General features: G+C 36.7%; 1 protein-coding gene across 1 annotated transcript in view; it reads right to left on the reverse strand.

The window, feature by feature from the left end:
• LOC145671380 (alpha-amylase-like) overlaps positions 1 to 16287 on the reverse strand; it is a 73786-nt gene that overhangs the window by 42260 nt on the left and 15239 nt on the right. The window contains exons 2-6 of the mRNA XM_081740459.1: positions 14776 to 14921; positions 11994 to 12183; positions 10439 to 10554; positions 3847 to 3977; positions 2289 to 2411 (exon numbers count right to left, since the gene is read on the reverse strand). Coding sequence (XP_081596585.1) covers positions 2289 to 2411; positions 3847 to 3977; positions 10439 to 10554; positions 11994 to 12183; positions 14776 to 14921 — 706 coding nt within the window. The remainder of the gene's footprint in view (positions 1 to 2288; positions 2412 to 3846; positions 3978 to 10438; positions 10555 to 11993; positions 12184 to 14775; positions 14922 to 16287) is intronic.

The raw sequence follows: 16287 nt of genomic DNA on the forward strand, positions 1-16287 counted from the left end.
AACTTTCAAAATTAGGTTATTGTTTCAAATGTCAAGTTCGTTGGGGAAGAAAATCGAACCAGGGGGAAAGGGTGAAACCCTCATAAAAGCGCTAAGATGTAGAACATGAAGAAAACTATAATTATTAACGAATTCAACTCTTTTCTGTTATAAGAGCTTTGTAAATGTGAAAACATACTTCGGGAATTCCAGGCTATTGGTTCAGAAAGGGGGAGAGGTAAAATCGAACAAGGTGTAGCCAGAAAATGAAAAAGGGGTGTTGTAAAAATGAATACTTACGAATTCAAGTGAAACTTTTACAGAATTATTGCGAAGTTTATCGTCCCAAGAACCTTGGAATACTAATAAATAACTATTCGTCAAACTATTTACTCTAAATAATAATCTCTAGGAGGTAACTTCTATTGGTTGTGAAATTTTGTTAAAGCATGAATCTATGTAACACATGGTAGCAGGTTCAAATTTAACGCGAGTCGGAAGCTGTGCAGAGACGAATCCTTCAAAGCAAAATGGGGAGCTTTGTCAGAGATGTAGGCCTACACCATGCTTTACTGACATATTCTATTTGAAATGAATATGCAATAACTTGAAAAATTAACTTTGTGTGATTATAGCATTAACTTTTCCTGTTCTTCTTGTTGTTGCCTTATATTTAGACCCTTTCTTTCTTTTGTCATTGCAGATGGTTGGAAATTATAAAGAAAACTGATAAGGCGAAGTGGAGCCTAGAAGATCTTCAGGCATATGCAAGCCTTACGAGAAGGGAACTTTATGAGAGAACAGTCAATCAATTTAATATTCCATATACAACTTTTCATAATAGAGCTGCGAGCAACAACATGGGTTCTCCTACATTTGGTAGAAGTGTTGTTTTTATTCCGGCGCAAGAAAAAGAAACAGTAGATCACCTGAAGACAATGGCCACATGTTTGAATCAGTTGATCAGCAACATAAACTGTGTATTATGTGTGAAGAATTTGAGCGTGACGATCTTGGTATCGGTGTAACCTTTGTGGATCTGGGTGCATGCTGACTGTACTGCTGTTCGACTCACCATGTGAATATATCTGTGACATTTGTTTGAAAAAACGTCAACAATACATTCTGTTGACGTTTCTCAGTGTTTCGATGGCAAAGTTTAGCCAAAGAAAACATGAGCTGCTTATGGAACTATGTTTGTTTATTAAACCCGTATCGTGACCGCCATTACCAACATGTGATGGGAATGGCGACCAAAGTAGCAACTTGAGTTTTTTCCGTCGTGTTCCCGAACTGAAAGAATGACCGTCGTTTTATTTTACACACTTATTGTAGAAGATTAGGGTATACATTTACAAATTTCTTTCAATATATTTTGCAAATAGAATTGCGTAACACCCTATTTTTCTTAGATGATCGTCATTGCCCACCTCTCCCCTATATAGTTGTATATTTCAGTTTCTACCTTCCTGTTCGTATTTTTCCTTCTTCCATTTCCTTCATAGGTAATAGTGTGGTTCTTTCATACCTCATACTATGTCCAATCATCCCACGTTTTAAACATTTCTCGAATCCACTGCAAAGAGCGGAAAGAACACCTAGAACTTTAATAATATCAGAAAAAGTTGGATTATTACAATACAGCATTAGTCGATTTATTTCATTAGTTATTAAAATTATAGGACCTTGTGTTTCCAATACATAAAATCCCTAAACTGTACGTAATACATGTCATACGTATGTATTGTTTCAAAACACTAATTATCATCTATTACTGCTTGATTTTTTATTGTCTAGTCATACATGCATTGGAAACAGGTCACATGTTTTGAGAAGGAGCTCGTCACGCTGGTAGGGGTCATAACGTCATCTATTTGGCCTTCAAGAGTACAATGCAAAAGGTTTATTTTCTTCTCTCGCAAATGCTGTCTAAAAGGTTTTATGGGATCAAGGAATACATATATATGCCGTCGATATGACCATAAGGAAAAGTAGATGTATTATTTTTTAAGTGATTTTTAGATCTGTAAGTTAACACAGACCGGGCACAAAGGAGCTCTAACTTTTGAAAAAGGGATTTTGTTCAGAAAAATCCTCATTTTTCTCGAATTTCCCATTTCAGGTATATGATACGGATATATGAATGGTGCAGTTTGAAAGCATGCCTTACACTTTAGAAAATAAAATACGAACCAAAGTCCGAGGATAAATAATGATGATGCGGTAGCTGCTTGATAGAAAGTGTAAAATCTACCTTAAAAATCCCAAAATTGTTAAAATTAAAATTTAACTTGAGAACTAAAACTTACCAAAATTTATAAGCCATTTCAGTGGATTGTGTCCTCGGAAGGCATTCCCTAATTCGGAGCCATATTTAAATTCAGTTACTCTGCCTAGCTTCGTATAGTCGGAACCGTGAACAGCCTCACCACCTGAGAAAAAGAAATTTTATTTAATCCCAAATCCTATTTGCTTTCATGTACAAAATTCTAATTTACTCTAAAATTTAACCATTGAAAAGAACGTGATTTAGACAAGAATGTACATACAAAACGTTTGGCTTCCTCAAATCTACTCGAAGGTGCTGAAATATGTTAATATACAAGTAATAAGAAAAAGAAACTTCGAAAAAACAAACAAGTAATGAATTCTAACGAATAATAATTCAGAAAATTAATACAAATTTATAGTGGTTTTGCTACTAATTGCTTGAAGTACAGAGCTGTCAAATAGTCCCGTTACCTCTTATGTATTACATAGATGTTAACGAATTGGTGTTTCTTATTGTTGCAGGTTCTGGTATAGGGGTCTACATCTAAACACGTTGCGTGATTGGTTTATTCCATATCTGCAAGATCGGGGACTGCTTGGCCGTGTATGGCACAAACAGGATGGAACACCAACCCATTATGCTATTGCTGTTAGAGAATATCTCGATGAGATATTTCCTGATAAATTGATTGGACGTGGTTGTGTCCATTTCCTGCACCTTTGGATTGGCCATCCCCCCTGTAGCAGTGAATATTACACAATTTTTATCCGTTATCTTTGTGGCTAGTATTATGAAGTGCGTAGTAGCGCATGATCGCTATCTTTTCTCTGTACAGGTAGAATGAAGCGCTTCATGACGGGACAGCTTGTATGTCATAGTGAAAACTTGTTACAAATATGATGAATGTTATACAGAGACTGTTCGTGAACTCTGTGGAATGTTGAGTTAACGTTATGCACCGAATAAGTCGACTATGATGACGTTGATCAAACATTCCACAGAGTTCACGAACATTCTTTGCACAACATTCACCACATTCACGAACATTCTCTGCACAACATTCACCACATTCACGAACATTCCCTGCACAACATTCACCATATTCACGAACATTCCCTGCACAACATTCACCATATTCACGAACATTCTCTGCACAACACTCACCATATTCACAAACATTCTCTGCACAACATTCACCACATTCACGAACATTCTCTGCACAACACCCACCACATTCACGAACATTCCCTGCACAACATTCACCACATTTCTAATGATATGACAACACTCTGTTCCACTGTGAAGCGCTCCAATCCTACCTGTAAATAAAAAAGGTCATGATCATGAACTATTCGGCGCTACATGACATCTAACCATAAAGACAAGAGTTAAAAATCGTATAACGTTCAGTGATGCCAACTTACTAGAACAGAAATGACGGGCATTTCAAAAGTTGGACACCTTCTATCAGCAAACAATAGCAGCAAATAATAGTATATGCAGTTGCGTCAGCTATTTAGTTCAGCTGCATATGGATAGCAAGTAAAATATATATAAATTTGTAAACAATTATAACGAAAGAATTTTTTTTTTACCTAAGTCAATCACTTCTTGAAAGATGAAAGGTCGTTGTCCAGCTGCGAATCCATGTTCCGTTGACAAATCATTGACTTGGCTGTACATAGCTTCCAGATCAGCAGGCCACATATGTTTGGACGCATCAACTCTGTGAAAACGTAAGCAAATACTGACAGGAATCTATTTAAGGAAACAAAGTCTCAAGTATACGCTGATGCATTTCAAGTTTTAAAGCAAAAACTGAACGCAAAAATCAACTATTAATACATCTACTTGTAAAGAGCATTGCGCTCAAGGTAATAAATGTGGGAAACATTCAAATAGAAAGGTAACCAAGAAAGGTCTGTCGCTGTTTCACCCACTATCTTCGAACATCGGTATGTTACCCAAGAAGTACCTAGAAGACCAAAATAGTCCCCATCAGCATCGACGACCTTCTGCCAACGTTCTGGAAGGCCATGTATTCCATCGCGGTACAACTTGGTGGACCATGAAGTTAAGAAGATACCAAGTGCATTTTGAATCTCTACTAAGGATTTGAATTGGCGTCCTCTAAGGCGACTGTCCAAGAAATGGAACAGGTGATAATTGGATTGCGCAATGGCCGGAGAGTATGGATAATACAATAGTGTTTCCTATCCAAGGCGTAGAATGGTGTCCCTGGTCATCCTAGCCACGTTGGGCTTAGCATAGTCCTGTAACAGGAAGACTCCTTTGCGATTCAGTAGTGCTGGCTCCAGTTTTGAGTTTTTTCTTGAACACGGCTCAGCTGTTGACAGTACACAATTGCATTGATGCTCTGACCAACTGGTAGCAGTTCTCGATGCACGATGCCGCGGGAAGTTCGCAGAACACACAGGAGGACCATTTTCTGTTGCAGTACTGCTTTCGGTTGGATTGGAACCGGTTCATGGGATGGTAACCAATGATGATGGTGCCGTGGAGCTTCGTGCAGGACCCACTCCTCATCACATATTAACGCCCTGTCTACAAATAGCTCCTTCCTCAGACGAGATAGGAAAGAAACACAGGTGTCTGCTCGAATTGCCTTCTTGCCCGGAGTCAAATCATGTATTACCCATCGACCGAATTTGTAATGCTTCCCAAGTTGATGAAGGTTATGCCGAATGGTTTCTCCACTCACACTCAATTGTAGTCCCACTTCCTCACATGTCTGACCACTGTTCGCCTCAATTGCTGCCCAAAGATCTTCATTTTTTACATGTGTTGCTCTTCCAGCACGTGGTGCGTCATCGAGTGTTTTATCACCGTCCTTAAACTTGTTAAACCACCGCAGCGCTGTCCGCATAGTCACGACATCCTCACCGAAAGTCTCCGCCCCGCTGCAGCGATGTTTGTCCCCAGTTTGAACTCGTACAGTATACACGTCCTTATGACGTTCTATGGAGGTCCCGTGTTCACTCTGTCCTTACGCAACTTCACGGTGTAACTGAACTACGACAACCAGATATTATGTTGGATATATCCACACCAAGAACTGACCTTCGCCTTATCTCCATTTACATTTAACTCACGCTGTGAGGGCCAATTGAACACAGACGTTCACGAAAAGTGACAGAACTTTCTTGGTTACCTTTATACTTGCCAAGCGCAGGGGCGGATCCAGGACCTACTTCTGGGGGGGCGGTGGGTTGTCATACTACTACTTTTAAGGGCTCCAAACTTTGGGATGGGTTTTATTTATATATATAAAATAAGAGAGTTTCCACTTCTAGGGGGGGCGATCGCCCCCCTCTGGATCCGCCCCTGGCCAAGCGCACCCAGAATTTTTTATTGGGAGCAATCTAAGCTTTGGGGGGTCTAAGAACCACTAAATCTATGTAGTATTGAAGGGACATTATTCTGCAACCGAAAAGTCGGTAAGTAATTGTAAGATGCTTCCACCTATATTTTCAGAAAAACATGAAGGAACTAGAATGTTTTTATAAGAGAAGGAGTAAGATGAAGTGTAAGATATTTCCATGCTACACCAATCATTTCCCTGTTAAACAAGGATAGTTTTGTTGAGAAACTATACAAATATATGTTGAGTTACGAAGTGTTGGGCGAGTCTGGGGTAAGTGGATCCCCGGCCCATATTCACTAGAAAGACATATTATATATATTCTTTTAACCTTGCTGCTACGTACGTTTTAATTCGTATTATTTTTGGTTTGTTGTCTTAATTCGTAGATTTTATTTTCTAATTTACGCTTTTTAACAAATCTTATTGTCAATGTTTAATGTGCAGCTTGTATTGGTCATTGACCTCATCGTGACGAGAGCAAATAGCGGAGCTGCTGACGCAATTGTTAAACTCGAACCAATTTATCACTCATTCGATCAGAGCAGAGATTGATATATCGGACTCTATAATATTTGCTGCTAATATATACTTTTAGTTTATTCCTATAAAATGTTCATTGTTGTCGATTATGTGTTTTATTTATTCTTGTATGAACAATCCACGGAAACAAAGATATTGAATTCGGTAAGCTGATTGAACAATATTCTTATTGCGTAATGGCTTGTGATTTTGTGTCGACATCTCATGATACGAAAATAAACTTGATCCCTCGAGCAGGAGAGGCTCTTACAAGACGCATAGTTTATGTGGTCACACAATGCTTCCAACAGAGACAGTTGAAGATTGGAACCAAATCAGTGAGAGTGGCACTCCGGAAGCGATTGCCTTGGCTTGTAATATTTGCAATGGACAGGATTGATCCAGACACTTTGGAAGAATTAATTGCTTTGTGTTACGTTAAGTCTGTTCCATACATATTTGTTCAAGAATCGCGAGAACTAACGGCTGCTATTAACAGTGGAAAATTAGTCAGTTGTTGCTGTATCACAAGAAAATGGTACTCTCCATTACGGATGCAAATTAAGTTATTAAGAATGTATGTTAGAACGCTTTCAAAGTTTTATCATATTATCTGAAACTCACGTTTGTTCTGTTGCATTATTTGTGTGGGGATACCGAAAAATTACAAGTATTTTTCACATCTCTTTCCTAACAACAATGACTGGATTTGTTCTGTTTTTTGGACTTTCTAAGGTCATTTGAACAAATTATTTAAGAAAATAAAAGGTATGATTCATTATCGTGTCTATTTTTGGAAGTTTCACGATAACTCTCTTTAACGAAAATGAGTGTTGTTGTTTCTGATGGAGTGGTGGTGGAATTGATTTATATGAATTTTCAACGAACTTTAGAAGTTCGTTATTGAATTTTCTATGTCTGTTTGTGTGTGTGTGTGTGTGTGTTATTTGCGAATTTTTCAATTTTGAGCCCTCCATTCGATAGAGTATCAAAAACTATCTGAAAGAAGTGATGGAATTTCACGTCACTCTTACCATTCCCCAGTTTTAAGGAGCAATATCTCGGGAACCGTAAGTCATAGAGAGATGATATTTTAGGATTTTTTTTTTCAATTTTGAGCATGTGTTTTCGTAAAACAACATATTGTAGAACGTTTAAACAGAACTCTTAAAGGAAACATGTAAAAAAAAAATGAAATGAAATGAAATCTTTGAGTTTTACGCCCCACGCTTATGCCGGTTAGGCTAAAGGAGACGGTGATGATGAGTAATAAATGAAAATGATGGAATGAAGAAAGTGGGAGGAGCGGAAGAACCCCGAGAAAACCCACGCACACGGTGTTTGTCCACCAAAAAGTTCACTTGGCGGAGGCTGGGATCGAATCCGGGACCCAAAGTACCACATGTGAACGCTGTACCACTAAACCACCGCGGCTCCCCAACATTTGGAAAAAATTTAATACTCAAGGAAATTATAAATGAACAAGAATTGTTTAATGAGTATAATACTAAAGTACATAGAACAATTGGTATAAAGCCTGTGGAAGTTAATAAGAAAAAATAATTGTTTTTAAGTTCGTTCTGTCAATGCTCTTGGAGCATTCTCAACTGTTTAATCATAATCACTACCTATCTCGAATGGGTTTTTATCTTCTCACTTTCAAGTCATTTAATTTGAGTTTACCGTCTCTTCCAGCGGAGTGGCTATATGAGACGTGGATCTACAGTTTAACGTGGAATACCAGCCACATCAACTTCCGCTGGGAATCTAATGCCGGTTTCCCGTGCAAAAGCCGCGTGCGCTATGCATGCAGTCAAAAGGAAAAACATTAAAATGCGTACATAAAAATGTTAGTGAAAGTTCAAAGTTTCACATCGTAATAATTCATTCATGAATTTTGTTATATTTAAACAAGTTCTTTTTATTATCACCTATCATAAAATATTTTTTGTCATTAAGTTAGACTTTCAATTGCTTTAAACCGCACAGTGCCAGTGAGGGAATCAAAGAGCTTAGGAGGAAAAACCAAGTATGCAATTGTAATACTCGCCATTTCATTGCTTGTTACTCAAGAAAGAAAGAAAGAAAGAAAGAAAGAAAGAAAGAAAGAAAAGGAAATGACTGAAGTCTGTGTCGCACCTTCGTATTGCAAAAGATACCACCAGTTTTACACTTTCGTTTCCTCTCGAAAACGAACCAGGGACCCCACAAGTGAGAGTTCACCGACTCAGCCATCATGCCCCATAGAAAACATGGAGACAACTGTTTTAGATGAGTGATTTTTTTTTCTTTTTAAGTAATGTGCTTGGTGTAAATGGTCCCGTGTTCAATTCTCGATGAGAGAGCATTGAATGCATTTCGGTGGTCAGATTACATTTAATAGAAGCCACATATTGCATATTGCTAATCTTCAACAAAACGTAACTGTACATAAAAATATTTAGTTGGATTCGAAGGCAGCTTTTCCGTCTCAATTACCCTTGATGCTTAATCGTGGGCGTTAAACTAAAAAGATACAGCATTTATTCTGAAGTTGGTCGTCTTCCTGCTTTTCGACAAAAAGCGTCAAAACAACTATGAAAATTTAAAAATCATCAACTTTTTGGATCATGGTAAATGGGTTATAATAGAAATAAAATGATATCTTTTGACTTTTACGTCCCACGGTTATGCCGGTTAGGCTAAAGGAAACGGTGATTATGAGAAATGAATGAAATGGTGGAATGAAGAAAGTGGGGGGGAAACGGGAAATCCCTGAGAAAACCCACAAGCACGGTGTTAGTCCACCACAAAGTCCACACGACGCGAGCTGGGATCGAACCAAGAACCCCAAGCACCGGAGGTGAACGCTCTACCACTGAGCCACCGCGCTCCCCGTGTTATAATAGAGTAGGGTAGGGTAGGGTAGATTAGAGTAAGGTAGGGATAAGTAGGGTGGGGTCGAGTGGATTAGTTTAGGATTAGGGAAGTTTGGACCCATTTTGTTAATAATTTCTCGTCTCTACGTAAGGATCCAACTCGAGCGTCACTGTACACCTGCAGCCATGTTCAGAACACAAATGTTCGTTACTGTCCTGCAATCCAACCATTCGGTAACCTTGCGCGAAGTAGCTCCCTCCGCTTGCCAAATAGTTTCTTATTTGTAACCGCTTATGCACAAAAATAAACACAACTTCCACTTTCCTTACATATTATGAAGCACACAAATGAGCAAATTATCCATTTCTTCCCGATAAATTTTCAAAATTTTGCTAGGAGCGGAAGTTAATCCATTTTTTGTATGTAAATGTATATATTTTCACTAAATAAAATGCTAAAAACAATGTTCATAGTAATGGACTGTAATTTAAGGTTTGATTCGTATACCATACGAGTGCAACTAAATATAAGTTCACTATATTTAAATGATTATAACTTAAACTGCATATAATATTGACACGTAAATAAATATATTCACAAGGTATTTTTTAGTTGTAACTGCTTGCAACACGATGGCTAGTTGTTCAAACTACTGGTATATTGTATGATCTTCGACCATGATATTATGATCCATCAAAAACTGCATGTTCTTGCCTCCACACACTATAATGTCTACAAACAATAGAAAAGCATTAAGCAACTTGAACACTGTTGCCAGATAAAGGAATACATCTTGGATTTCCCTGCGCTAATGGATAACAGCGAAGGACCTTTTTTAAGACAGGCGAGCTGCTACAACTTCTTGAATAAAACTTTACGTTTGCTCTTTTATTTATTTACTTTTTAAATTTAAAGTTCTATAACTATGCACTGAGGCTAAAGAAGCAGTGTTTCTTTCAGAAACATTGTTCCCGGGGAACCACCTTAGTATTCCGGGGGTCCACTGCTGGTAGTATTCTATATATTATTATATTATAGACGTGTTATTTTGGTCTTCTCCGGGGTGGCACTCTCAGAGCTCCGGGAGGCAGTGCCTCCCAAAAACACGTCTGGAAGAAACCTGTAAAGAGGACGGTGTTGCTGGAATGGATAATAATGGTAGAATGAAAAATATGGGAAGAAACGGAAGAACGCGGAGCAAATCCACAAACAAGTTGTTGTCCACCACAAAACCCAAATGAGTGTGTGAGGTGGGATCGAACCAGGGAGCTTACGCACCACAAGTGAACACTTTACCACTGAATCACATGCTACAAATGAAGGACTTCGACATTATAAACGGACTATATAGTAAGAAACAAGAAAATGCATCACAATAGCCGTGGTAATTGCAAATGAATCTAAAGTTCGCAGTTGGCACTTACCTAAAACCAGCAACTCCATAACTGATAAGCTTGTTCATGTATTCGACAATCTTCTGCCGCACCCAGTCTTTACTATGATTCAGATCATGAAGGCCTGACAGCTCACAGTTTCTCACCTGAAATAATAATAATTATTATTCTTATGCACAATGGAAGAAGTTGTATTAAATGATTATTAATGTAGGAAAGAACACTCTTAAAAATTTCCTTACTCAGAAATGAGAAAAATGCACGTTCAAAACAAAAAAAAAAATATTTTTACTCATATTTGAGGAAAAATATCTCATTATTTCCAAACATGTTTTCATTTATGAGCTCAAGGCAAACTTTCAGAATCCCATTTATGAGATTACCTCATTTCTTAAAAATGAGAATGGAATAGTGCGTGATTTGCAATATCATAGGTGATTAAAAAGTAACGGTAACAATCTTACCGAAATAATATTACTATGTTTTACTAGGGAGTAATATTGCTAGGGCGTAATATACTATACAGGAAATGAGATAAATGATTTCAGTTGTAGCAGAATGCGAATGGATATGAGAACGCAGTGCGGTGATGCGGCTGAGGAGGCGTATGGATACATATCAATGTGACAGCGGCGAGGAGCAGCATATATATATATCAGCTTTCGTACGTAAGTTTGGGTGAATTGTAAACATACTACCATAGACTAAAAGTTACTGTAGTACATTCACTGCCATGTATCCATACGCCACCTCAGCTGCATGACCTACTGCGTACTCATATCCATTCGCACTCTGCTACAGCTGAAATCCTTTATCTCATTTCCTGAATAGTAATTGAGCCCTAGCAATATCACTCCTTAGTAAAACATAGTAATATTATTTCGGTAAGATTGTTACCGTTAATCATCTATGATATTGCAAATCACGCACTATTCCATTCTCATTTTTAAGAAGTGAGAAAATCTCATAAATGGGAACCTGAAAATTTGTCTTGAGACCACAAATGAAAACACATTTAGAAATAATGAGACATTTTCTCTCAAATATGAGTAAACATTACTTATTTTGTTTTGAACTTGCATTTTTCTCATTTCTGAGCAAGGAAATTTTTGAGAGTGCGGAAGACAGAAAATTTTCCGGAAGAAACGGAAAACGGAAAATGTGATTTCCGGAAACCGGGAAACCTCTTTTCGGGAAATGGCCATCTCTAAAGTGGAATACACGCAAAAAGGAAACTGAAAGTTCAACCAGACTTCTTAGAACATGTTTTTATCCGCGATATTACTGATTCTGAGATGTTTGCGGATCGATATAATGGGTTTGTACTGTACTAGGAATACCAAAGAGTTGTAATTTTCTCTACATACTATGTAGAAAAGTGCTTTTATTTAATAAATAAAAGTTCCTTTACGTAGAACAGAATAGTTCTTTTACCTGATCGCAAGATTTTCGTTTTAATTGTTTCATATTTCTCATTTTAAATAGAAAGAAGAGAACTATTTGCTCTTGAGCTGATTTACTTGTCGGTAGGATGGTAATTAGTAAACTATAAAATAATCAAATACTAAACTATCAAACTATTTACCTGACTAGCATCATTGTAATTTTCTATTCCTCCGGTGGACGAGGGACAATCGGAGCGACTGTGAAAATCACCTGGTCCATACGGGACAGCTGGGTATTGTCTATTGCTTGGATCTGCAGTACTTCCACCTGTTCCTACAGGATTAGGATTGTCACCACTCATATGGTTTATCACCAAATCGGCATAAATTCTGCAATGGATAACCAAATATATAGTAACCAATTAACTATGCAAGTAACCTTTAACCTCAGCTTATGATGGGCTATTTCCGTTTTACGACAAACTCATTACAGTAGGGTTCCGGAAACTCGTTCTAATATGGACCGAAGAGTAGCCGAGTTAGTGAAAATGACGGGTTATCAGGAATGGGGATAGAAAAGAATAAGAACAAGTGTTTCGTCAGAAAATACAGTACATTGGTTGCTTGAGAATACAACAGAGAATAAATATCCTAATTACCCTTAAACAAAGGAAAAGTACGTACTTTATGAAGACATAGAGCCTTTACTATACTGTACATGAAAATGAAAATTAGTGAATACACACTGTACAAGAATTTACCTGATAAGACAGACCTCAGAAAAAAAACTTTATGAAGGCTTCGCCGTGCCAGGCTGTTCCCGAGTTATCATTGCCGTATTATCGAGTGCCGAGTTTAAGGAACTCTACTGTCCAGGCTGTTGCCGAGTTATCCGAACTGCCGTATTATCGAGTGCCGAGTTTAAGGAACTCTACTGTTCAGGCTGTTGCCGAGTTATCCGGACTGACGGATTATCAAGTGCCGAGTTTAAGGAACTCTACTGTCCAGGATGTTGCCGAGTTATCCGGACTGCCCGATTATCGAGTGCTGATTTTAAGGAACTCTACTCTCCAGCCTTTTTGCTGAGTTATCCGGACTGCCGGATTATCGAGTGCCGAGTTTAAGGAACTCTATTGTATATACTATGTATGTAATTTACTCCATATTAAAAAAAAAGTTTTAATTTTAAAAAAGCGAGTGTGAGTTCCTACTATTCAAGAGAACGTGGATTGTTGACCACATCTGTCAAGCGATTTGTTTAACTTTCGATTTTTCTAGGTCTTCGCATCCAGCTCCATTTTATTAAGTAAATTCAGGAATAATTGAATGGAAGTGGGAACACTCAGTGATAAATAAACTAAAGTTGATAAAATTAGGAATAATTGAACAAAAGTGGGTAAGTTTAAAGACAGATGAAATTAAAGTGGTAAATTAAGGGATAAATCTACTAAAATTGTTAAATTCAGGGATAGAACCGAGCAAACTCTGGGGTAAAACAATAGAAGTAGGTAAATTCAAAAATAATTGGATAGAAGTGGTTAAATTCAGTGGTAGGTCCTATAGGAATAGCAGTGAATAAATTCAGAGATAAATAAAATTGAAGGGGGTAAATTGAAGAATAAACAAACAGAAATGGTTTAAATCAAGAATAAATAAACAGAAGTGGGTTAATTAAATGATAAATGAGTAACAATGGGCAAATTCAGAGATTAAGAAATGACAAGTTGATAAATTCCCAGATAAGTAAATAATTAAAAAGGCATAAACTTCAGGAATAAAGGTACTGAAATGGATAAAGTCAGGAATAAATTAACAGAAGTGGGCAAATTCGGTAATAAAGGAATAGAAATTGATAAATGTAGCCATAAAGGAATACAAGTAAACAAATTCGGAGATAAAGGGATACAATTAGTCCTTACTCCGATTTCAAAACCTTACTTTGTCGTCAGAGCTCGTTCAGTTAGAATTGGGTTTCATTAAAGTTTTAAATGTCACTAGCAGAATACCCGTGTTCTTCACACGAGGAGGATAGGTTTCATTTTGAATATAAAGGGGTGAATTTGGATTTAAACAGCATCGGAAGTGTCCCTTTTCGTCTCAGCGACCCCGAAATCTATAGATTTGACACTAATATCGGTAATTTTCCATCACACACACACACACACACACACACACACACACATATATATATATATATATATATATATATATATATATATATATATATATATATACCGGTATATATTCCTTCCCCCAAGTTGCGGGGCTGAATTTGGATACATCTGATGACAGAAGTATCAATGTTCATCTCAGCAACCCCGAAAGCTTTGGATTGGACACTAATGTTGATCATTTTCTCTCATTATAAATATCTTCCCACCCCTAAATTGCATCGTCAAAGTGAAATGACAAAAACACTCCTATGTCCGAAATTCATCTATGTTCAAAATTTGGACTAGGTCAATCGGGTGAATCAAAACTTATTAAGTCACAAAGGGAGTCACTTTCATTTGTATGTACTTTTCTATACCTCCCCCTATCTCCTCCCCTAAGTTGCATCGTCAAAGTGCAATGATAAAAACTATCCCAGGTCCTAACCTCTTCTGTGAGGCAAATTTTATCGAGATTGGTTCGATCGTGGTTCAAGAGTTGTTAAGTCACAAACATAGTCACATTCATTTCTATATATATTTAAATATTTCTATATTATATAGATATAGATTGATGCTGAAATGAACGTTAAATAAGTATATATATATATATATATATATATATATATATATATATATATATATATATATATATATATATATATATATATATATATATATATATATATGTGTGTGTGTGTGTGTGTGTGTGTGTGTGTGTGTGTGTGTGCTTTCTCCCTGTACTTGTCTCTTACTCATAACTTTCTGACTTTCTTTGATTTATAATATAAGATTTACGTACAATACTTCCGTTTTTTTTCACTCGGCTTACCTTACTCCAACAGCGTTACATCTGTTCACCATATCTTTAAATTCGTCTTCATTTCCAGATCTTGTGATTAAATTGTAAGAAATTGGTTGATAACGCTCATACCATGGTCTGTTAGCCACTATTATGTTTTCATTCGGTGGAGAGACCTGTGAAATAATAATAAAAATAAAGATATGTTATACAACTTGAGCCAATAATAAAATTGTGAATGAGTATTTTGATTGAATATAAACAAAATGATAATTATAACACGCCTTTAAGTTTTATTATACTGATTACATTAGAAGAATATTGAATCTTGTAAGATACGCCAAGTAACTATTTGGATATGATGGCCATTTTGGTGTTGTGACCCAAATAAACACTGCGCGTCTTCACACTATCTGTCATCTACACGTCTTTCCATGATGTATCCTTACACCATGACAGCCGGAGAAGCACTTAAAAGAAATCGTTATTTCCAGACCTCTCAGATAAGTACTATGACGATTTCCTGAACGAAACATATGTCGTATCTTAATATAGAATATATTACAGGTGTCTGGACGCTTTTGCGATAAGATGTATATCATGTCTAGAAGATGCTCATATATTTTATATAGAATACATTTTCTTCTTGCTCATTTGTACATCTTATACTTCAGTTAAATAAATAAACTTTGTATATAAAGTTTAATTAAGTTAAAGTTTAATTATAATTTTCCTGTATAATCAGACAAAGACATATATTTTATTAATGTCATCTTCTCGTAAAAAAACGTCATTATGATATACTATGTGAAATTATGCTAATATATACTGTTGTGGCATACATCTTATAAATACACCATACAGCCCAAACTAAAAGTAAAAGTCTCTGTGGACAAAAACCTAAAAATATAAGCCAAATAGCATGTAATTTTAAGTACAATGTATGTGGAAGACACGTCGGGAGTTCTGTTATCGATATGGCAGGTCTTCTTGACCGAAATCTATTGCCACATACGTTGTACTTTAGTTAGATTCCAATTGCCTTACAGATGGACATACGCAATAAATGTACGCGTGTGAAACCATTGAGCTACATGAAAACATAGTATATATATAGCATAATTGAAGTTAAATACCCTTCTAAACATTATAGCTTCCTTGTTGTTATATACGCGTTTTCGACGCAAAAGACCCGGATTCGATTCTCAGCGAGAGCACATGCGTTTCGATCCCATATTAAACTGTACGTTTATGCTTCATATAGTCTCGCTGCTGGAAGGGATGCTCAAATCAAATCAAGTCCGATTTCTCTAAGCATTAAGCACACGTTTCTTCCAATAATAATAATAAACCTATTCATTGTATTGATAATTCGAGCAACAATTTATGTAAAATGTGTTATCTCCAAGTCATACTTGTAATAGTTACTAAAGAATAAATTAACACAGTACTTTTAAGTACATATCATGATCTGTAATTTTCTCCTTGGACTGGTTTGTTCCCATTTATACTCTCTTCCATGTCTTCCGGTCTTATGTGTTT

Source organism: Thermobia domestica, chromosome 15 (assembly GCF_964235325.1).
Source record: "Thermobia domestica chromosome 15, izTheDome1.hap1.1, whole genome shotgun sequence".
Classification (NCBI taxonomy): Eukaryota; Metazoa; Arthropoda; class Insecta; order Zygentoma; family Lepismatidae; genus Thermobia; species Thermobia domestica.